At 53.6% G+C, this 22,934-nt stretch overlaps 1 protein-coding gene across 4 annotated transcripts in view; it reads right to left on the bottom strand.

The window, feature by feature from the left end:
- Positions 1–22,934, bottom strand: part of ASTN2 (astrotactin 2) — a 264,246-nt gene that overhangs the window by 105,373 nt on the left and 135,939 nt on the right. For all 4 annotated transcript variants that reach the window (XM_048965614.1, XM_048965611.1, XM_048965613.1 and 1 more), the window contains 5 exons: positions 19,861–20,027; positions 18,300–18,488; positions 5,794–5,918; positions 5,610–5,714; positions 4,074–4,253 (listed from right to left, as the gene is read on the bottom strand). In XM_048965614.1, coding sequence (XP_048821571.1) covers positions 4,074–4,253; positions 5,610–5,714; positions 5,794–5,918; positions 18,300–18,488; positions 19,861–20,027 — 766 coding nt within the window. The remainder of the gene's footprint in view (positions 1–4,073; positions 4,254–5,609; positions 5,715–5,793; positions 5,919–18,299; positions 18,489–19,860; positions 20,028–22,934) is intronic.

Below are 22,934 nucleotides of genomic sequence, written 5' to 3' on the forward strand. Positions count from 1 at the left end.
CTGAAGTGATTTTTCTGGGTCATTACTCCATGTGAGGATTTTAAGTTATTTCATTTTGCACAACTAATTACTCGCCTGGTAATTTTGGATTACAATGAGCAGTGCATAAGGTCGCTTAGCAGACTGAGTCACAGCACAGACTTTAGTCTAAACTAAATTTCATGGCAACCAGCTAGATTGTTTTTTCCTCCTCTGAGCAAAATGTCAAAATCTGAGGGTTTGAAATAAACATAATGATCTAAACCACAAGCTGGGAGAGTGTTATAAAGGTAACGGAGTGGTGTTTTGTAGGAGCTTATCTCAAGGATTGGGCAATTCAAAGTGTTTTACTTCTGACCAAGCAGTATAAGGGAAGGCCATTACCACCTTTAATAGGTGCAAAACTCACCTTTCTTCATGCACCTGATTGTGTGTAGGAACTAAAAGCTAAAGGCTCCCATGGACAGTTCATGGCAGTACCAGACCTGAAGGGATGAAGGATTCAGAGCATGCAGAAACAGGAGGGACCCACAGACCCTGCTCTGAAGGATACGACTGCTATTCCAGCAGACCCTTAGGCTGCATCCTATGGCTTATTATGTTTCATGAAGATCCCTGTCTAAACTGCTCAGTTCACAAGAAAGCATGAAATCTGTAACCTCTCACAGGGAAACACATCCAGAGACACATGATCCGAGGGAGATAAGTGAGCAGAGGGTGACGGATGGTCAGGAGGCCTTAGTGAATGTGACAGCAGCTGTCAGCACAGCCCCTCCTGCGTTAGTGAGCCATCAGCTGCTGAGAGGGAGCATCTCTCAGTCCTTACACAGCAGTGTAACACTCTGGTACTGAAAACCTCTTCATCTGTGCCCATGCACACCCCAGGCACCTCAGCCCCGCTCCCAGATCCCTATGGCACGGGAGAGGTGAGCTCTTCCCAGCTGGGGAACACACATCTCCCACGCTGAGGCTCAGCTCAAGGCTGCAAGGTGAGAAGGAAAAGAGTTGTCATTCAAATGCCTGACAAGACGAGACCCTCTGCATTACGGCTGATAACGTCTCCATTTTCTCTAAGTGCCAGAGCACTTACAGACATTTGTTCTGCATTTTGTGTATCGCAGTAGGAGCAAGCGAGCAAGGAGAACGACGCTCAGGAAATCCCACTGGGGCTGTCAGATGGTGCTGCTGGAGCAGCTATGTCCTTTTCCTTGCCAAGCTCTACTCCTCATCCAGCCAGGGAGCAAGCAGTTCTGTGCAACGTGTGTGTTGGTGAACAAAGCAGCCCCACGGGTGCAGCCCCTCTCTTCTGTGCACTTTGGGATGGTGTCTCTGTGACTGCTCTACCTCCAGTTTTATTGCTGAGTGCGACATTACTGGGCTTGGCTGTGCCCTCAGAGAACTACAGAACCATAAAATGGTTAGTTTGGAAAGGATCTTACAGCTCCCAGCACCACCCCTGCCATGGGCTGCCTGCCCCCAGCTCAGGTTGCCCAGGTCCCCATCCAGAGCCTTGGGCACCTCCAGGGATGGCACACACAGCTCTGGGCAGTGCCACGGCCTCACTGCCCTCTCAGTATGGCATTTGCTCTGAAATCTAACCGAAATCTCCCCTCCCAGCCTCTTGCCTAGCCCCAGACTGCTCACAGGGAACAGGAAAGGCCCATCACTGTGCAAGCACTGCTCAGCCCCAGCCAGAGCACTGCGCTGTCAGCACCCCACATCAGCCAGACCGCAAGCACAGCACTATGGGGCTTCTATAAAGCTGGTTTGCCCCATCCCAGACAGACCTGGCCCAATCAAACACAACAGGGGATGGCCTGGGTTGTCACATTGGCCTCAGCTGCCAAATGAAGACGTTCTCACAACTGGTGAGAACTTAATGAGGTACCGTCAGGACTAAGCACTGCCTTCAATGACAGGAAAAACGGATGCAGGCTCCCGTGGCACAGATCGATGGCCAGGTCGATCTTGGAAGCCCCTCTGCTGAGCCAAAGCACTGCTTGACTGCACAGAGCCCAAGCAAACAAGCCCTGAAAACAGGATTTTAATCACTCAGCATGAAATAAAATTTGGGTTTGGTTTGCTTTGCTCACACAGTTCCTAGAGGAGAGCCTGGGGAAGTGTCTGCATTTGTCTGAGCAGGGGCTGAGCCAGCAGCCCCAGCTTCCCCACCTCTCATGTTTGCAGGATTCACTCCTGCATGCCTTTGGACGTGGCAGGCAGCTCCACTGCAGAACAGGGCTCTGCCACCCAGGAATCCCCACAGATCGCCCCACGTAGGGCAGTGTGGTGCCACCCTCACCATCCCTGTCCCCATCCCTGTCCCCAGGCTGCTCCCACTGCTCCACGAGGAAGCTTCCTTCCGGTCTGCTTGAATACTGTCCCTATTTCCACAGGTAGAGCAGCCCACAAATGCTGGCAGTGCCTGCAGCTTGCTTGTCCCAAGGACACAAACCTTTTGCCAGCCCCACAAGAGCTGCATCCCTTTCTCCTCCACATGGCTGCAGAAATGGACGCCCAGATGCTAAGCCATGTCACTGGCCGTGTTTTCCATGAGGTCTCAACACACTGATCATGTTCTTTCCTGGCAGCAGCTTCTTCCTAAGGCCCACGAGTTGATTTGTGAAGTTGATTACAGTATTAAAATAATTCAGTACGATGCAGTGAGCATGCCACAGCATGCATTCTGATCATATTTGGTGCCGTTTCAATTAGTTCAAGCCTCTCCTCTCCCCCTGCTTTGGGAGGGGGGAGGCTTTGGGAGGCCCTCACCCTGGCCTTGCTGTCGTATCAATGGGAGATGATATGCACACACACTTGGAGCAGTGCTGGAAGGAGCAGTGGGAGAACGGCAGGACAGAGCTGTTTCTGAGCTGAGACTGCATCCAGAACCATCTAGCTGGGGCTATTTATCCAGATCCTCCCTACAACACTGCTAAAATGAGGACAAATCAGGGGAGAAGCTGAGGATCAAATCCATCTTCCATCAGTGGCGAGCTCTGCCTCTTCACTGGGGTTTCTCCAGGAGAGAGCCCTGGGCTCCTCGTGATGCCCTGCCCATGGAGCAGCATCCCTGGTACCTCTGCAAGAGCCCTGAGCATCCCCAAGCAGCCAATTACAGAACTTGTTTCTTCCACTGTAGCAAAGACCCCAGAGATGAACCCCACCAATCCTGCTGGCTGCCAAAGCCCCATGTCACAGACAGAGCCGTGCACAAAGAACATCAGTGCCAACACCTAGTACCTAAATAACACAGCACAACCAGAGATTAAACACCCAGATGCAGAACAGGACTGTCCTCCATCCCCCCTGCATCCTTCAGGATTTGCAACAGGAGCTGCTTAGGATCCTCTCCCCATGGATACATCTGCAGAGGGCTGAGCGTGTCTGAGCGCATCACCACATCAGCAGCCATCAGCAGCACACCTCCGCAACGCTCCTTCTTGCTAAACGGGGGCATTGCTTTGGCAAACTCCATTTATCACTCTTTAAAAACAAAGCAAATGAGTACAGGATGTTACAAACACGCTTACAGGAGCGCTGCGCTGGGAAGACAGAGGGAAAATGAACCAGAACGCACTGCAGGAGCTGGATTGCACTGACCACAGCAGCACATGGGATGGGATGGATGCAATGCAAGAGATGGAAGTGATGGAAGCACCTGTCAGCTCCTGAGCCCTGCAGCGTGCCCTAAGGAGCACTGCAGACATTTTCAAGAGAAAAACATCAGGAATATCCCGAGCTCCCTGGAGGAGGGAGATGGATTGGCAAATGGAAGGCTACAGCGATAAGGGAGTTTTTATAAACATAACCTAATTGTATTACTTCAAAGTCCTGAAGTTTATTGCCCTGTTTAATGATGTGTCTCGTTATTTATAGTGTAGCACAATGAGTCTGCTATTGATTTAATACACTTCCTTAAAGACTGTCATTGTCACAAGCAATAAAACGAAGCTATTCTCAGACAGCTCAATTATGTCACATCTCCATAAACCCACCCGCACCCCCGGCTTGGGGCACGGCAGCAGGGCTGGGGGTGAACCATGGCGAGGAGCAATGGAAACACGCGGCGCTCAGGGCACTGCCCTCCTCACCTTTCTGGTACTGGAGCCACAGCTGCTGCTGCACCTTCTTGCTGGGGAAGTGGATGGTGCAGCTGAACTCGGAGCCGTACAGAGCCTCAGCGATGTAGTGGGAGCCAAACTGCTGGATGAAGGAGAGCAGCTCCTCCCGGCTGCTGTCCTTGCTCAGGATCTTCAGGATGTTGGCGAAGCCTGCAGGAGCAAAGCATGGGATGAACAGGGAAACTGCAGCACGCAGCCCCCACAGGGCACAGACATGTTCCCCCTTGCTCTGCTGTGGTTTGCATCAGCTGTTACAATGCACAACCTGTGGCTTAACAGGGCTGAGGCTCTGCCATCCTGCAATGAGTCCTCTCCCCAAGTGATTTCTCAAGCAGATTCCAAGGATGCACGTGTGTACACACAAACCCTCCTGTGAGCCCAGGCCATCCTGAGGGATGCAGGGACGTGGAGCAGTGCTCTCCCCAGGGATGTGCATGGCCTTTGCCAGACCATAACCACAGATGTTGTCTTGATGCAAAGATGGACTTATCACAGAGGGCACAGCAGATCACCCCCAGCACAAATACCCCATATGACCATTCATTAGGCTTAGAAAAGCTGGGGGCAGCCCAGGGATCCGTGGAGTGGGCTGTGGCAGCTTTGCACCAAGGCAATACCTCCTGCCAAGCCATGCAGACAGCTGGGACATTAACAGAGCAGTGACACCACCCTGACTGCTCTGCAGAGCCCACAGATCACAGAAGCACTGCTGGAGAGGGCCCCTATTGCTGCTGTGCTTCAATGGTGGAACTGAAAACACTGCAAGAAAATATGTTGCATCTGTCACCCAAACGAGGTTATCTGCCTGGCTGGTTGATTGAAGGAGAAGGGTGGTGGAAGGAAAAAGCTGGAACAATTCATTGTGAGCTGACCCCAAAGACTTTGTTCAGCTCCAAGCAGGCTGCTTTGTTCTGGGGCTGTGCAGCCTGGCTGTGCTAGATCTTCTTCTTTTTTTTTCCCCACTTAAAAATAGGTTGATTTCTTAAATAAAAAATGCTGTTTTGAAATGAAAAAAGCAAAACATTTCAGGTCACAACAAAACGTTTCAGCATCTCTGAAACAAAACGTGTGGTTATAAAAACGTGGAAGTGAAATGTTTTGACGGCTGCAGGATCCTCCCGCCTGCCCCTTCCTCATCTGCCACTCCCTGCACGACAGGACCTGCATTCACAAACAGTTTGGGTCCCTGTAAAACCACAAATGTGCTTTTTGTCACAGATGTGTGTATACACGTGCTCATAGGAATCCCCCCGCGGAGAGGCTCAGCAGCTCATGCTGGCTCTGCCTCCAGCCCTGTGTGCAACCAGGTGCCCACCTCCCTGTCTCAGTTTCCCTTCTGCCAAAATGAAGCAGGTCACCGCCCAGGGCTGCTGTGGGGTCCTCATCCCTGGAGGTATGTAATGTTGCTGATGGGACTCAGCAGGGTAGGCTGATGGCTGGACATGGTGGTGATGGTGGAGTTTCCAACCCAAATGGTCCTATGATTATCTCCTGTGCATCTCTCACCTGAAGAGAGGGTGATGGAGCTGAGCTTCACGCGGTACAGGTTGCTCCTGACCCGCCAGTGCTGCACCATGGGGTAACCCATCGCCTCGTCATACTTGATGTCTCCTGCAAAGGAACAGCTGGCGTTCAGCCCCCACAGCCAACTCTGGGAGAACGCGCTTTGGCCGCAGGGCCTGGCTCTTACCAGTGAGGAGCTGGAGGTCGGGCAGGGGCTCAGACAGCACCCCACGGCACTGCTCCTCCACGGGCAGCGGGATGACCAGCAGCCCATCAGCCAGCTGCGGGAAGTCCTTGATGAAGTTGTTCTCCCTGCGGAGAGAAAAAGACAACTGCAAAGCAAGGATGCAGGCTGCGGCCGGGCGGCACGGCCGAGGGACACCTCCAGGTGGGTTCCTGGGAGCAGTCCTAGCAAGGATGGGGTTTTCTCTCTGCCCCGTCAGCAGGCTGCGAGGTGATGCTTAACGAGCTCCCCAGAGCTGCAGCTCTCTGCTTACAGCAGAACCGCCGCCAGTCTGGGGACCTGCCTGCTGCTTTTGGCCTGGATTCCCAAAGTGTGCTGTGGGAGGGATGGCAGGCAGCGTTGAGAGGAAAGCAGCCTAATTTGCTCACGTCTCATCATGTGCAGCTTCGTGCTGCTCACCCAGCAGTGCCACGGGCACGGCTCTGCTCCAGGGAGCATGGTCACAAAAAAGTCAATGTACAGGCAGATGCCAGAAAAAGCCAAAGAGCGCAGCTCAGGCTGCAAATTCACCATTTGTGGGATCTTTCCTAACCTTAGCAGGTGTAACATTGTATAATAGGCCCCTAATGAATTGTTTCTAGAACAACTATAGCACAGAAATTATTTGAAATGGTGAGCAGACAGGGCTGCGAGACGAGCCCCTCCTGGCAAAGCCTGCACTTGCATAGGGAACGCAGGAGGGGAGATGTTCAATATTGATCTTAGAGACAGAATATAGGCCAGGAGGCTCTGCATCCTCCCAGAGATACAACAAAACGAGGAGGTTCCTGCAGAACCAGGTCAGCCCTCAGGCTGGCACTGCCTGCCCTCTCTCTGAGCTGATTTCCTCCCATTAGCTCTGGCTTTGGCCCCCACCAGCCCTACCCAGCCCTCCTGCACCCATCCACACTCAGGGGATGCTCTGACATCCTGCTTGGAGGGACATGTCCATCTCCACAGGTGCTGGTATGACACTGGTGCAGCACCTCCTGGAACCTCCCCACTGCTCCAGGTTGGATGCAGCCAGAACAGCACACAGGGATGTAGGAGGAGAGCAGGGGATGCACCTCCCCACCCCACATCTCAAAGCTTCCAGCACCTGATGGAATCTCAGGAGCTTCACTGCAGTCACTGCCAGGGAAAAAAAGTGTTTTATTTGTCTGCAGGGAAAAACCTCTTGCTCACACGTGCGCTCACAATCTCCCATTGATCACACAGGGGATCCCCAGTGGCAGAGCAGTGATTTGCTGTTTTAAGCCCTGAGCAATGCAAATGGGGAACTGCAATCCCAGTGCATTCTCTACACCTGGGAGAGAAGACATGTTACGTGTGGGACACAGCTCAGCCTGCAGTGTGACAGCGTGTCACCCACAAGTGACAGCAAGGGACAGGCAGCAGAGGTGTGCCCAGCCCTGTGTGTTGCACAGGGAGGAGGGGACACTGGGGACACTGTCCCAGTGGGGGCAGGGGCTGTGCTGAGGAGCAGGAGCAGTGCAAGCAGTGTGAGGCCCATCTGTATGCACAGCTGCTGGTCACTGCTGACGCCTCTGCAAAAAGGTATTTACCAAAAAGCCGTGCTCTGCAGTGCTGCTTGCTGTAATGCCATTTGCTTTAACTGCTCTGCAGTCCAAAGGTTGGGGAAAAACAAGGGCCAAGTGCAAGTGGGTCCTGTGCATACAGACCTGGGTGTGCAGATGCTCACAGCAGTGTTCAAAGCCCAAATTTCAGCAGTGCAACGGCACTTTTTTGCATCTGCTCCCCTCCCTGACCCTAAGCTGCTTCTCTCCCGGGGTGCAGCTCAGCACCACTGCACACATCCTGCTGTGTGCCACCGCTGTGACCACGCTGGGTGACGGCAGGCACCGCAGAGCCACCGTGCTGCCACCTCACCCACCGTGCTGGGGAGGGCTGAGGGGGGAACAGCCAAAAGCACTCTCTGACCGCAGCAAGCTGGGCAGTGTGCTGAGGGCCAGCAGCCGGCAGAGGGCTGCAGCTCCTCTTCCTCTCTTCTTTATTAATAACCCTGCGGTTACCCTCGCCCTCCATGCACAAACCAACAGTTTCTGCACCCACTGGAAGCATGGAGCAGAACCACGATGCTCTGGGCTCTGTCAGAACCACAGGGGAGAGCTGGGAGGGATGCAGCAGCGCCGTGCTCGTGCCCTCTGGGCCCGCAGATGCCCACCAAGCCCTGTGTATTCCGGTGGGATCAGGGGAAGAAGCAGCACACTGATCTGCTCCCAGGTCCCTGCAGCATCCTCCTGCCTCTCGTCCTGCCTCCAGCACCTCACACCACTACTGCTCAGGAATGCACACTGACCCAAGGCATCAACTCACAGCACTCCTGCAAGGGAGATGCACTGGGGCAGCTGACAGATCCTGAGTCACTGCAGAGATAAATGTTTCTCCCTCGCTGCCCCAATTCCCCAAGCATGCAGCCCAGCGTGCTTCCCTGCTGCATCTGTGTCCTCCTGCCCTTCTGAAAATGCACACAAACACTGGGGATTTTTGGGGGGAACCTGACCTTAAACAACAGCCCCAAGATCACGCCATGAATCTGAGATACAGTGCAGTGTAGAGCTGCAGCCCTACAGCACTTATCACACAGCCAGCGGGAAGCCAACAGAGGGACCAAGGGCATCCCACAGGGTCCCACGGATCTGCAGCTTCCCTGGGGGCAGCCAGGGTTCTCTGCCTGTCTTGGATGTGGCCATGGCCCCCAGGTCCCAGAGCAGCCACATGCTGAGGAGCTGACAGAGGATGCACACAGCGCATCGTGGTGGATGGGTAAATAAATTCAGGAAAGGGCAAAAAAAAAGAAAAAAGTTATAAATTAAAATGACCCTGCGAGTGATTAGCTGATGCCCTGAAGCATGAGATTTAATTACCCTTATCTAAGCCAGCACAGCTACTAATGTTAATCACATTATCATCCAGGGTGGCTATGTTCAGCACAGCAATGATGAGAGGACTGTGCTTTTTGCACAGCTCTGCTATGGAAGTTGGGGAGGATGCCTTCCCCTGCAACGAGAATTCGTTTATCTTGCTTCGTTCTGGCCTGCAATGGCACAGAGAGGGTGCAGTGGATCTGAGGCTGCTCAATGACAGCTTTTGAGCCAACGTCCCTTCAGAGAACAGTTCTGGAGCAGCTGTGAGCTCACCAGAGCCCAGCTTGATCCAGGGATGGTCGGAAAGGGCTCCTTATAATTGCACAAAGTATGATCTATGGAGTTGCTACGAGACAGACACGAGGGTGCCGTGTTTCCACAGCCACTCTGGGGAAGGTAAGCACGCCGTAAATCTCCCCACATTTCTCCCTGACCTCAGGCACCAGTGATGATTTATAAACCATGCCCAGTGCTGTCCAAATGCAGCTCATTATGCCAGTGAGCCCCCACTCCCATTAACGAGATGGGACACAGTGGAGACCAAGGAGGCTTTGCCAGGCCTGGGGCTTTCCTCTAATTCCCAAACTTGGCCGGTGGGGCTGGGGGAGTGCAGACAACTGTCCTCACACTGCCATCCTTCCTGGCCGCACAGCCTGCACAATAACCACCCAACACCACACACCAGCTGCTTCGCCTTTCAGCACGGGGAGAATTAGCATTTAAATTGAGGTGCTGCAAGGAGGTAAATCACGAAGCACTGGGAATGCAGCACGCTCGTGGATGCTGGTGGGCACACGTGGTGCTCCTCGTCCTCGGGCACAGTGCTGTGCTCAGCACCACGCTCTGCCTCGCAGCATCCTCTCGGAGCCACAGAACCATCCTGTGGGAGACTGGGACCAGCAAGGACTGTGGGCAGGCACGTGGGCACCTAGACATAGCAAGCAACAAATGATGTCCACATGTGGGGCTTGAGGAAGACAAGAACACTGACGTCACTTCATGGTAAGCCAAGCCCTGTGGGTGCATTAGTGCTGCTGTTGGTCCATGACATGGATTCTCCACACTGCCCATGCCAAGCAGCATCACACCTCTCCTGCACTGCAGCCACCTGAACCCCATCCTCCTCCAGGTGGCCCCAAACTGTCTGAACACCCACCTGTCCCCTCCTCAGGCCTAGTGACCCCACGATGGGTGACGACACCACAAACCAGCAGCAGCGCCCACCGCCATCCCACTGCCAGGCATGGAGAAGTGCAGCAGCACAGGGCACAGCTCCCTGCTGCCCACCACTTCCAAACCTGCAAATCCCCCATGCACAACCCCCAGACCCCACCACCAGCACCCACATCCTCACACCCAGCACCGCCCGTTGCTCACCTCCTATTATTCCCCTCCTCCACCCACTCTCCCCCTTGCTCCCCATTACACAGCTATTTATTTATTCACTACAACGCATCTCCTGGGGGTGAGCCCTTGCAGAACGCTGTGGATCTTTCTCCCACTGGAGCTCCTGTTGGGGACGTGCTGAAACGGCACGGAGTGAAAACGAATTCGGAAAGTTGTGGTTCCCACAGCAACGCGTTGTGCCTACAGAGCAGGCAGAGCGAAGGTCTACAAAGCTGGATTTATGCCTTAATGATGGAACTGGGGCTGGAAGAACATTGCCATGCAAAAGCTCTGTTTTTCACAACTTCGCAAATATACGGATGATTCCCATCGGGTTTGAAATTCCCTGTGCTTAACCTTTGCTCGAAGGTGATTTCCTGCAAGAGGTTTCAAGTGGGGAAAAATAAAATTAAAAAAAAAAAAGTGTTTGAGTGAGAAGGCAGTGAGGAAAAGTGGACACATCCCCGGCCTGGAGAAAAGCAGCAGAGTGCCTGTCCTGCTGCACGGCAGCCCGGTGGCAGGGCCTGGAGGTCCCATTGGTGCCAAACTCATTGCTACCCTCACTTGGTGGGAAGGTCCTGGGGATGTCCAAAGCTGCTGTGGCTGATGAAGAAGAAGCCCATTGGCAGAGGGCTGATGGGAGGATGTTCTGCCCCATGGATCTGCTGCTCCATGGGATCGGCCGTGGCTCACAGCTGCAGGGCTGACCTCGCCGGCTCCACAGCTCAGCCAGTTGTGGCTCACTGAGTTGGGTGGGAAGGTGTCGTGCAGTCAGACAGACGGACAGACAGCCATCCTGCAGCAGCATGGGGAGGCAGTGCCATCAGCTGGGGTTTGCACGCCTCGCAGCTCCCCTCCCGCCGTTTGGTTTGGGCGCTGTTTGCAATCATCTCCTGAGTGTTGCTCAAGCAGCTCCAAGCCTGCTGCTTTCATTAGGCTTATTTGTAACGAGGCAACAAATAACAGAACTCCCACTGACTTCACAGGAGCCAGGACTGCACGCTGGGACTTCCCAAGGAGCCGGCGCGAGGCAGGTGCCCAATGCACATGCAGTGCCTGCAGGATTGGGGTCAGAGCCCCTGAAAGGCACAGCCCCACACTGCTACAGCCTGCCAGGAACCACACACACTGCCATTCCAATGTGAATGCAGCCCCAGCTCTCTGCCCAGTGCACACATCCATTTCTATAACAATTGATCTTCAGCATTTTTTTCTCCTAAGCTTCATCATTAACCTTTAAGATGGAGATAAGGCGTAAGTGTTTGGAAAGGAATCAGAAGGGCCCCTGGATGTGAGCCAGGAGCAGCGCTGAGCCCGGGCTGCACATCCTATCTCTTCAGCTCTTCTTTTGCCCTAGGGTGACTCGGACTGCTCTTGACTACCACCGCGGTATTACAAACCCTAATGAGGTTTGGAAAATAAGAAACCCACTGCAGCGTGGGAGAAACTAATAGAAATTGTTTCGTCTTCTCTCTATTAGTCATTAGAAGCAGAGGAAAAACAGCCACAGGCAGCGGCAGGGCTGTAATATCACCATGCACTGCATATGTTGGCACTCTGACAAAGGCATTTCAGTGCTGTTCAGTCGCCCGTGTTCCCTCCATGTAACGGCTGCTGTGTGCCAGCACAGATCCATATGTGGGGCCAGTCCTGGTGCCCACAGGAGCCCCATCCCTGTGGGGCAGCCCTGAGTGCAGGATGTGGCCCAAAACAGTTTCTCCCTGGCTCCACCAGGCAGCTGAGGCCATATGGTTAATGAGCTGAAATTTGCCACTGTGTCTGCAAAGTTGCATCGCTATATGCAAAGTTAATTAGTGAAGCCATGAAACAACGTGCTTCTTGGGTCAGGTTTTGTGCCTCATCTTCCCAGAGCAATGCACAAGGACACAGCACAGCCCTGCACCAGGCTCTGGGAGCACCTCTTCCCTTCTCCCAGCTCCTCTGTGTGCCATCACACCTAATGACAAATGGCAGTGCTGTCACACTTGCCAGCTGCTTGCTGCTGCCCTCCGGTAATGCTCAGCACTGGGGTGCATGCACAGAGTTGTGCTTTGTGCTGCTCTGCATGCAACGGGTGCCTCCACAGCTTCTCCAATCCACACTGGGGCAACGAGATGGCACAAATACCCCGAGCTCCTGCCTCCAGGCAATGGTTATAGAGCTCAGCAGCCCACGGGAGGCTCCATTCACACACATAAGCATCGGTGGAGGCTGGGGATGAGGAGCTGGGTCCACTATGCTGCTGGCAGAAAGCAGGCATGGCTCAGCTTGGCTCAACTCAAATGTCCCCATGCTGCTGCGTGCATTGCCTGCAGCCAGGAGCCACAGTGGGCTGATGTAGCCCCTGGGTGGGAAAGCTCCAGTGTTGTGCTGGCACTGATGAAGAGTAGAGGTGCAGCTGCAGCAGTGTCCATGGTGCAAGCAGGAACCTGCTCTTGGACGTGCCTCATTCATGGCTGCCAAGGAGCTGCACACAGTGTGCTGGGAGCCTCAGCTATCACAGCTCAAAGCTGTGCAGTTGCCACACACCCAGGAGCAGCTGTGTCCTGTGTCAGAGCAGGGAAGAGGAGTGATTCCTCTGCACTGCTGTAAGGCTATAAAGCCAGCAAGGACCCCCTGGGACGCACTGCACTCTATGAATCTGAGCTGTTATTATTGTAAAACCAATCTCTACCCCATCTCTTAAGAAAGCAGATTAAGTATGCAATAACACCAACCATAATTAGCGTCATAAAAGTCAGCAATGGGAAAGCCAACAGGTCAGCGAGGCCATCTCCAGGGCTGCTCCCCAACAACCTGTGTGAGGGGAGCTCCAGGTGCTGCAGCAGCTCAAGATGGCAGTGCCAGCACCAGGAGGGTGCCCTGGGGTCGATTCCCTCCTGTATGTGTTTGTGCCCCTTCTCTCCCATTCTGACCCCTTCCTCATCCACAGCTCCGCACTGAGTACCCTCCCAGCACACAGCCTACTTCCAGCCCCTCTCCTGGAGCTGCCCTGGCCATGCTCCCCGTGGGCAGGGGCAGCAGGAGGGCTCCTGCCCAATTAGTGCTGCTGGTGGGTGACAGGCTCTGCTCTGCGCTGCGTGATCAGCTGTGAAAATGCAAATCCGAACTTCCTTCTCCGCAGCAGCTAACAAGATAATGAATATTTTCATCGGCTGCAGATAATACAAACATCTGCACAGACACAGACGTGCTGCAGGGCCGAGGGGAGCGGGATGGCAGCAGCTCCCTGGCACCCCTCGGGAGCAGCGGCTCTGATGGCAGCCAGGCATGAGCTGCAGCTCCACCAGCAATGGCCAAACAGCAGACAGGCACTGTGCTGGGTTAAGCTGCTACTGGGACGCAGCAGATCAGCTCAGGGACATGCCCAGAGAGGCAACGTGACAGCAGGAGCTGCGTCAGCCGTGCCCACGCTCCCCAAAGTTGATCCACCCCACTGCTCAAGCCCCATTCCCACCAGGCACAGAATGAGTCTGAAAACCAGCAGTACACAAGCCACACCTATTGCTGACATCTCAATCAGTATTGTTTAAAAACAATTTGCTCCCTCCTGCCCAGCCCCCTGCGTTGTCCATAGGCTATCATTTGCACCAGGCTGGCTTTTGTTTTGCCACAATAATAAAAAAATGCTAACAACCCCGTGTGAAAGCATGTGGCTGCAGACTGCTGGAAACACCAGCTCCAAGCAGCACAATCTGTTCTTCTGCTCTGTGGGATGCAAACTTGGAAATGGAGTGGGGCTGATGCACACAGGATGCAATAGTAAGCTAACTGATGGGGTGCTGTGCTAATTGCATTAGTCATTTATATCTTGAACTTGACTAAATCTCAGTGCTTATCCTTTTGAGTGCAGACGCACTCAAAATACGTAATATTTGTCTATGTGCAACCATTACAGGCTCTGAAAAGGGATTGATAGGCACAGGAAAGGAGCTGGGATTTGGCCAGTAGGGTGAGGGGTGGAAAATAAAAGAGCCCAGTGGGGGTAGCAATGCCACCACACGTGGCAGCACACAGTGATAGGCAGGGATGCTCCTGCAGTGGCTCCCAGGCACAGAATCACAGAGCCAGTAAGGATGGAAAAGATCTCTCACATCCCCAAATCCAACCCCAGCCCATCCCACCACCCCACACATCCCTCAGTGCCACAGCTCCGTGGTTCTGCAATACCCCCAGGGAAACTGAGCCCACTGCTCCCTGTTCCAACCCTGATCACTGCACCCTGGGAGCAGGCAGTGGGGCACAGAACAGAGCACTGCATCCCACCTCAGCCTCGCAAAGCTGCCGAAGCCCTACAGCCCCGCTGCCTGCTCTGGTTGGCACGGCGTGGTTCAGCTCCATAGGAGCGAGGCCTGAGGCATTAACCTGCCTTGGAGAGGCATCGTTGCTTCCAACCAGCATGTCTCAGGCTTCAGAGTGTGAACAGGTAATGGAATTGCGGCAACAAATAATAAAAAGAGGAATGAAATGGGAGGCAGCCACTGGAAAAGAGATCTATCCGTTATCCCGGCCTGAAGGGTAATGGGTAAACACAGCTCTCAGGCACTGCCTGGCACACAGCTTGCCAGCACGGGAATAATAAACAGCACAATTATAACTGCTGCACTCCGAGGTTTCGAAGAGGAGGAAAAGAAATCAATAGCGTTAATTTAACTAGTTATACACTTAATGTCTGTGGTGCTGCAGGGCAGCAGGATGGCCTCGCTGGGGCTGCCAGGTGCTCCCAAAGGGCCGTGCCAGCACAGTCCCCGCATGGCCATGGTGCTGTGTGTGCCTACCTGGTCCCACAGCACCCATGGGTGGGCACTGGGTGAGCCCTGGGTTGGGGATGTCTCCAAACGCAGCTTCTGTTGTGGCTGCCAGCACACCCTGCTGGTTTATTAAAGGCTGAGAAGTGGAGAGAGGAAGGAGCGACGGATTTAAAATTAACTTGCCAAACTCCCATTAATATTATGACAATTCTCTGCATCGGTTCAGTGACCCGGCGTGCTGCCTGGCAGCAGCAGTGAGGCTCTGCAGCAGCACACACACACATGGGCACCCATCTCTCTGCAGCCCCAACCAGCCATTTATGTCCCTGCCACCTTGGGGTACACTGTGGTTCTCTCTCCCTTCTCCAGAGCAGTGAGGAAGTGCAGCTCCGTTTTCCATGCAGGATTCCTGTAGGCTACAAGGTTGGGTTTGCAGAGGGAATGGAGCTGCAGGAAGCTGCTTGGCATGGCACAGCTTGGCCCAGCAGCCCTGCATCCCCTACAGCCACCCTCCCTGGCTATGAAAATGTGAAAGCACTCAGTGTTTAGGAATTTTTTTTGCAGCAAGGGAGCATCGCCACCAATCCTCTCCCCACTGCAGCCACCAAATGTGTACCCTTCTCCTCCCTGGAGCCATTTCAGTCACTTCTCTGCCCCATCATCTAGGAACTTCAATGCATCAAAGCTTAGGAGGGCTCATTGGGGGACCCCCATGGCACGACAGGTGGACAGGAGCTGCTCCCTGCTTTGCAGGGTGATGCTCTGGGGCAAGAGCCAGAAGCTGCAACAGGCAGGGAGCAGGGCGAGGCGTGTGGGCTCCATCATCCCATTTGCCATGCAGCAATAAGCTAGCAAGCAAAGCTTGCTCTGCGGGTAGTAATTTGGGTTTTCTACATATTAATGGCATAAAAGCAACAGTCTGAAACTGCAAACATCTCTTAAACAAAAATCTCTATTCCCCTGTGGCAAAGAGATGGCACCAAGCAGATAAGGAAGTAACAAACAATCCATTTGGAAAATCGTCCCCCGGTGATTTGGGCACCGTGTGGAGTTCAGGCTCTGCCCTGTTGGGAGGCAAAGGGGGGAAAATCGCTCTAATCTCATCTTTAGTGAGTTGGAGCCAGTGCTGAGCTCCCGGCTAAACCCAGAGGTGTGACTGGAATAGATCAGCTCTGATCCCGTGTAGTTATGAACACTGCACAGCACTTGGCCAAAGAGAAGGAAATGCTAAAAATAGAAAAGGGTGCCCAGAAAACAGAAGTGCCTGCAATAAAACAGCAACAGCAGCAGCGATGTGGAGAACTCCTCCAAGCAGAAACCTCTACTCTCGCTTCTCCAAGTCTGCTGAGCAACTCAATCCACTACAGACAAAACAACAGCCAGCAGCGCTCCCCCAGCTTGGCATCTGGATCGCACTGATCTGTACAGTCCCATCCAACCCAAGCCATTCTGTGCTTCTATGATCTCTGCAGGCTGTTGGGTGGCCGAGGGACCACCCAGCCCCGATGGGGTGGAAGTGCTGCTGTAACTCTAGGGGCATTGCTCAGGACACTCTGCGAGAGGCACCGCTGCCTCCAGCACAAAGGCTCCCTCCCAGCACCACGCTGACAGGCCGGGCGGATCCAGAATATCCTATTTATTAAAGACACTGAAGATGGAGCAACATGGGAAGCAGACGCCATTCAGAGAACTGTCACATCTGCATAGCTAAAGGATCCCGGCGGCTATAAATCCCTCTAAAATACTCAGCCCCTTGTTCTGATAGCAGGTTCTTGCTCCTACTTTGCAGAAACAGGCTTTTAATCCCTGGTATTAGGCAGCTTCCTGCTATGTTTCAAATGCACCAAATTAAGGGCTTCTCTAACAGCTGGTGTCTTAATGCTCAGAGAGGTTCTTGAATATCTATGAAAATCAGAGGCAAATTACATCTTTTAGTTAATAATTTCTTCTCCATTAACCTCCTTCTCTTCCCTTGTTAGGGGATGATGTAATGGTGCTCCTACCGCAGAGCCCTCCGGCACGCCGGGCTGTGGAGGGATGCAGACGTGCAGGGAGGTGAGCCCTTCTCATTGCCCCCCGAGTGCTGGAAGCCCTTTGGAAGCAAAACTTGTGGCTTCAGAAACGAGGATGAGTCTCCAAGAGCCCTTTCTGACCAGGAAACCTGTATGTTAGAGCCACAGGGCTGGGGTTGGGGTGCCCCATCTGAGCTGGGCAGCTCCCTGATTTGGGAAGCTTACGGACCCCTCACACCCGCTCGACCTTGGAGCTCATGAAACATTGCAGCTCTACGGATCTCTGCTCTGAAGGACCCACAGACCTGCAGCACGAGAGAGGGAGAGAAAGCAGAGAGGAGCCTGCAGGGAAAATTGCCTTTGCGTGCTGTCAATTCTCACTTCCAGCAAAGGCTGCAGCTCTGTTGGCTCCCAGCACTCTGCTGGCTGCCGCTTTCTGCACGCCTCGCTGCTGGTGGAGCCCGTAATTCATCTGCCATCCCCGGAGCAGAAGGGCAGAGTTCAGTGTGAATTCATAGCTAGGAAGGCTTTCACACTCAGCAGGGAAAGAAGTACCCAGCAAAGCAGCAAGGCCAGAGGCAGTAAGCACCCACAACTCAGCTGAAATCACAGGCAGCAACGAGGTCTCAGTGCCCGAATAAGGACAAAAACCTTGGTGTGCTGCAGATGCTGCACAAGAGTGAGGTCTGGGCAGAATATGGGCTGAGTGCTCCCAGCTGAGTCCTCTCCTGACACTGCTCAGCACAAGTGCTGTGAAATTCATAGGTCCACTTAGGTTTGCACCCACTCAAAATGTGGCTACATTCAGTAGAGGTGAAAAAAACCACATGGAAGCCCTTCTCTGCTCTCCCGACACCCAGGATCACAGAACCATAAAGGTTCAAAAAGACCTCTGAGATGCCCAAGTCCAACCCCAACCCACCCCACCATGGTCCTGACCGTGTCCCTCAGTGCCACATCTCCACCATTCTTGAAGTCCCCCAGGGGCAGTGAGAGATACTGCCTGAGGACACCCCGTGATACGTGACACTCATCTCACTTCACTTTGTCAGTGTTGTTTCTTGTTAAGCCACTGCCACAGCTTCTCCCAGAACTCACTCCCATAAGGCAATTCTTTTTCATGGCACGTGTGATTACATGGCAGAACTCATTGCAGGATGTGGTGAAGATGGAATATATCAACACTCATGGGACAACAAGGCAGAGAAAAGTCCATCAAAGCACTTGGCCAAAGGGACATCCACCAGCACAGGGAAATCCTATGCAGGAAGAATGAACAAACAGGAAAACCATGCAAGCCTGCTGCCCTTGTGCTCTCTTCCCCAAATATCTGCTGGCCAATCTGTCAGAGCTGCTGCCCCTGCACCACCAGACCTTGGTCCCATCTGCCCACCTTGGTGTTCCCCTGGATGAGAAGCAGAGTGGGGCCGTACCTGAAAGTCATCTGGAACACCTGGCCCTGGTTGACGTGTTGGCTCCTGTTGTTGTAGCCGTGCAGCATCTCCCCAAAGAGTGTGTCGTTGAACTTGGCATCCGACTTCAGGCACTTGGGGCCCTCGCAGATGTCGGACAGCATGAGGCAGGACTTGCCATCAGGGGCCAGCTTGTACTCCTCCACACACCTGCAAGACCACAAGCTGCATCAGAGGGACCCTGACCTCAACCAGACCCCAAGCCTGGATCCCTGACCTGGATCTCAACCTCAGCCCCTGGGAATCACTGCATGCTGCCAAGCAGAGCTGAGCACATCACTCCTTCCCACAGCCCCCAGTGCCCTCTGATGCAGCTACAGTGCTCCGATGCTCCCCAGCCAAGAGCAAAGCCAAACCTGGAGCTGCTTCCCCTTTTTCCTCACATCAGTGCCCTCCTGCAAGGACGCAGCTCTAGCGTGGCTGCTCCCTCGTTCCTTGCTCCTGCTGTCAAGCACCGTGTGGGTAAGGCAGGCACTCACCTCCCACAGTGAGGGAAACTGAGGGGCAATGTGATTCAATTACAGATACCTGCCTTGAGCAGGGACTGTGCAAAACCAAGGAAAAAGGTCTCTGCCCTTGGGGACAGATGTCTGAAGTGCCAGCTCTGCCCTGGTGCCCGCTGTGGGCTCAGACAGAGGCCCTGTCCTGCACTCAGGCTCCCTGACCCTGCAGAGGTGGTGCCCATATGGCTTTCCAGCCCCCTCTCAGGCATGACAGAGGCAACGTGCTTTCTGCTGGTGACTCAGCTGCTGTGTGATACCAAACAATAATAATAAAAGAGAAAAATAAAGGGGGTGGGGGGTGGGGGGAAGAACAGCCAAACAGCAGCTTTTTGACATGGCCAGCTCCTCCTCAGGGAGCTGTGCTGCACCCACAGGTCACCATCACTTTCCCATTCCTCTCTGTGCTTCTGTCCCACTCTCCCATGAGAAACTCCTTTCCATGAGACCCTTTTCCCCCTCCTTCACCCCAATCCCTCCCATGAAGGCAGGGACGAGGCCGCTGCCAGGTGTTGGCACAGGGATGGATGCACAGCCCCAGGTGGGACGAGATGCTGTGGCTGATGGATGGCGGCTGCTGGGGCCATGCAGAGGGAAGGCTGCTAAGCATCACGCTGCCTTCAGAGCATCCTGCAGCAGGGGAGATTTTCCTACGTTGTGTAGGATTATAGGATCGCGGCCAAAATCAGGGATGAAGCTCTATTTTAAGACAGTCACAAGAGCAGGGGGAAAAGAAAAAAAAGGAAAGAAAGAAAGAAAACGAATCCTCCACCCTCCCCCCCCTCCCCTGCAACACGCAATGTACAATTTCTGAGTACGTTTGCAGTGAGTCACAGATCCAACCGTACCGTCAGCAGAGCAGGGTGCATCTGCTCACCCCGCTGCCATCGCCTGTGTTTGCTTTTCCCTCAGGCAGAGCAGGAGCCCAATGGAAGTGAGCTCTGCAAGGAGCCCTCCTGCTGGGCATCCACCTCCTGAGAGCACCCGCATGAGAAATGGGAGCGTGGGGATGGGGGACTCACCCGCAGAACATGAAGATGGTGCTGGAGGAGGGGTCGTGGGGCAGGGGGAGGGTCTGCTGCAGGCAGAGCTGCTCACAGCCGCCGTTGAAGCCGTCTGAGCAGTCGATGCCTTTGGAGTAATCGTAGCAGCCGGTGCCATCCTTCATGGGCCGCAGGTCCTCGGGGCACTGCGGGGAGAGGGGACACGGTGATGTTACCCCCAGATCCCCGTGTTCGTGTGGTGTGGCCATAACTGCTCTGCGATGGAGGAGCGGGGAGGACGGGACAGCAGCCCCAGTGACTCAGGAGCGCTGGTTCACACAAGCAGGGAGCTGGCTCTGAGTTTCAATTTCAGCTCTCCAGCTGGCTTTCCTTGTCCCAGAAGATAAAAGCCAGCAGGCAGCAAATGCTATCAATAAATTGTCACCCAGATTAAAGCACTCTTCTGCTCCGTTCCCGTTATTTATCCCTTCTCACCAAACGTGCGGGCGCACAAACAACAACAAAAAGGCCAATCCTTGAGAAAATACATAAATCTTGCCGAGGAACAGCTCGCAATTAAAAATGCATTATGGAATTTCTTGAAGATGAGTTAGACTGGAGCTCGTACAGGTAGTGATGAAGGCAGGTTATAAATGGCCTCTGTCAAGCAGAAGAAAGGTTATAAAACCACTATGCTTCGTGCTTAAAAAAGAAAATCAATTTTCCATGTGAGCAAAACGCTGTACATATTAATAAAAGTTCAGGAGCCCCTGCACCCCGTGTTTGCTGTCATGGGAAGGGGCCAATGGTAGCAATCTGCTGGCACAGGGTGTGGGGGAAGTGCTTTGGGGAGAAGGAGGCAGCTCCTGTCCCCTCTGAACACCCGCATCGCTCCCAAAAAGCTGGGAGCAGGAAGCTGTCTGGCTGCATACACGGAATAAATATGAAGGAGGAGAGGATACTCAGAACAATCTGTGCTTTTTGCTGCTGAGCTGCCTGGGAAGCAAGATCGAGATAAGTGTGGTTGTGACTCCGTGTACATCATACTTATCTACTGCAGGCTCCCCTGCATCTGCGGCCCCAGGGTACAACGAGAGCTGTGCAAACTGGCAGGGACGCATCTCCACCAGGACACGTGGCACCATAGCAGTGTTCCTGTTCCCAAGCCAGGTGTGTGATCCGGCACTGCCTGGGGTGCCCTCAGGGATGCTGATGGGAGCTGCCAGGAGCTGAAGTCAGCAGGCTGAGCTCTGCACCCTGCCCAGCCCACAGGGCAAAGCCATGGCTCTTTCCCTGGGACTGGGTTAGTGGGTCATGCAGGGCCCTCCCTACCTCACCCTGCTCTGCTCAAGGAGACCCCTTGGGATGTCCCTGTTTGGCTTTTAATCACTAGCAATCATGCTTGGCTACTGTTTGTAATTGTGCATCCTAATATGCATTAATCATGGCATGCTAATAGCTCAGCACGAAATGTGCAAACGAAAGCATCCCTGCATCCGTTCCCATCCTGGCCATCCAGCAGCTGCTGATGGGGCTCCCTGGGGACAGAAGGCTGTGCTCCTCTTTGGGGACAAGGAAATGGAGGCAGCATGCAAACCAAGCAGGCACAATGCAGGGGGTGAGAACCAGCCCCAGGGCTGGGAGTTTTCTCCTGCAGGATATCAGCAGCTCCAGCAGAAAACAGTGGATGGAGAGCAGCTGGCACAAGGAAACTTCCTGCAGGTCTGCCTGTCCACCAACCAAAGGATTTGCAGTCAGGATACCCTGCTGTTAGAACTGAGAACTCCGGAGCCCATTTAGGTGCCTCTCTGCTCTTGCCCACGGGCTGAGAGAGTCAGAACTACCCAGAAAAACACCATGTGCACCAACCTGGCCTCCCTGTGCTCCTTACAAAAACAGCACTTGCTCTGTGTGTTCTGGGCTTTTATAAAGGACCATATCTACTATTGCTGACATTGATTTGTCTGGCTTGGGCAGCAGAGAACCAATAATTACGGAGAGTTTTAATCAATCCCACATCAATTCAGCTGCAGTTCAATTTGTGATCTGCCTTGGCAGTGACACAGAATGGGGGGCTGTGTCTGAAAATGATTAGAAAATCAATAAGTAACTCGGCCAATAATTCTGTCTGTGAGCTCACAGATGACACATCCCACCCCGTTCCATTGGGGAAGCCAGCATGGAAATTGAATTTTCTGCTGGATCCAGGGAGTCATAGGAATCCCAGCACCCACCAGCTCCAGGGATTCCCTTGTTACATCAGCATGGCTCATGACACAGGCGCTGAGCACCCTGACCTAGCTGTGTCCCTGTTCATTGCAGGGAGTTGAACCAGATGGCTTTTTGAGGCCTCTTCCAACTCAAATGATTCTAGGATTATGATGGAACCAAGGGATCTCACTCCAGTCTGTCAGTCCATGCTTCACGGGGATATGAGCAACAGAAATCTCACAGTGGTGCTTGGTCCAGGCTGCAGAAAGGAAAGAGGAGGTGGAGAGAGACTGCAGCTTGCCACTGCCTTGGAAAGCCACAAAGGCATCACTGTGCCAATGCAATTCCAGTGCCCTGCAGATCCACGTGGGTCACTACAGGAATCACAGAGCCACTGAGATCAGAAAAGACCTTTGAGATACACATGCATGAACGCGCTGGTTTCTGTGTGATGATGGCTCACTCTCAAAATTGCTCTTGGGATTGGAAAGAAAGCTGAGCTTCTTGTTTCCTTGTGCATTCTCAAACAGATAACACAGATTCTGCAGACAGAATGTGACAAAGCCACAAAGCCACAGCCCAGCTCCTGCCAGTGAATTTGGGAAGGCAGAGCCGAGGGCAGCTTGGTGCGTGCTCTGCTGATGGCACGGATGGACATCAGCCCACTGTCCTTGTTTGCACCAGGCAGAGCCCGAGGTCCTGCTCTTTGTCACCGCTGTCAGCAAAACAGACTCCAAGCACACGCAGGGAGCACAGATGCTGAATAAGAACACGCTATTTTTACCTGGTTCTCAGAGCAGTGTGCTTTGTTCCCTTTGAAATGATGTCACCAGGGTGCCATGGAGCGGCAGCGGGTGCAGGACCGTGTGGTTTTGGAGACCCCAAGCTGCTGAATCGCTGGC

The sequence above is a fragment of the Lagopus muta genome, chromosome 19 (genome assembly GCF_023343835.1).
Source record: "Lagopus muta isolate bLagMut1 chromosome 19, bLagMut1 primary, whole genome shotgun sequence".
Classification (NCBI taxonomy): domain Eukaryota; kingdom Metazoa; phylum Chordata; class Aves; order Galliformes; family Phasianidae; genus Lagopus; species Lagopus muta.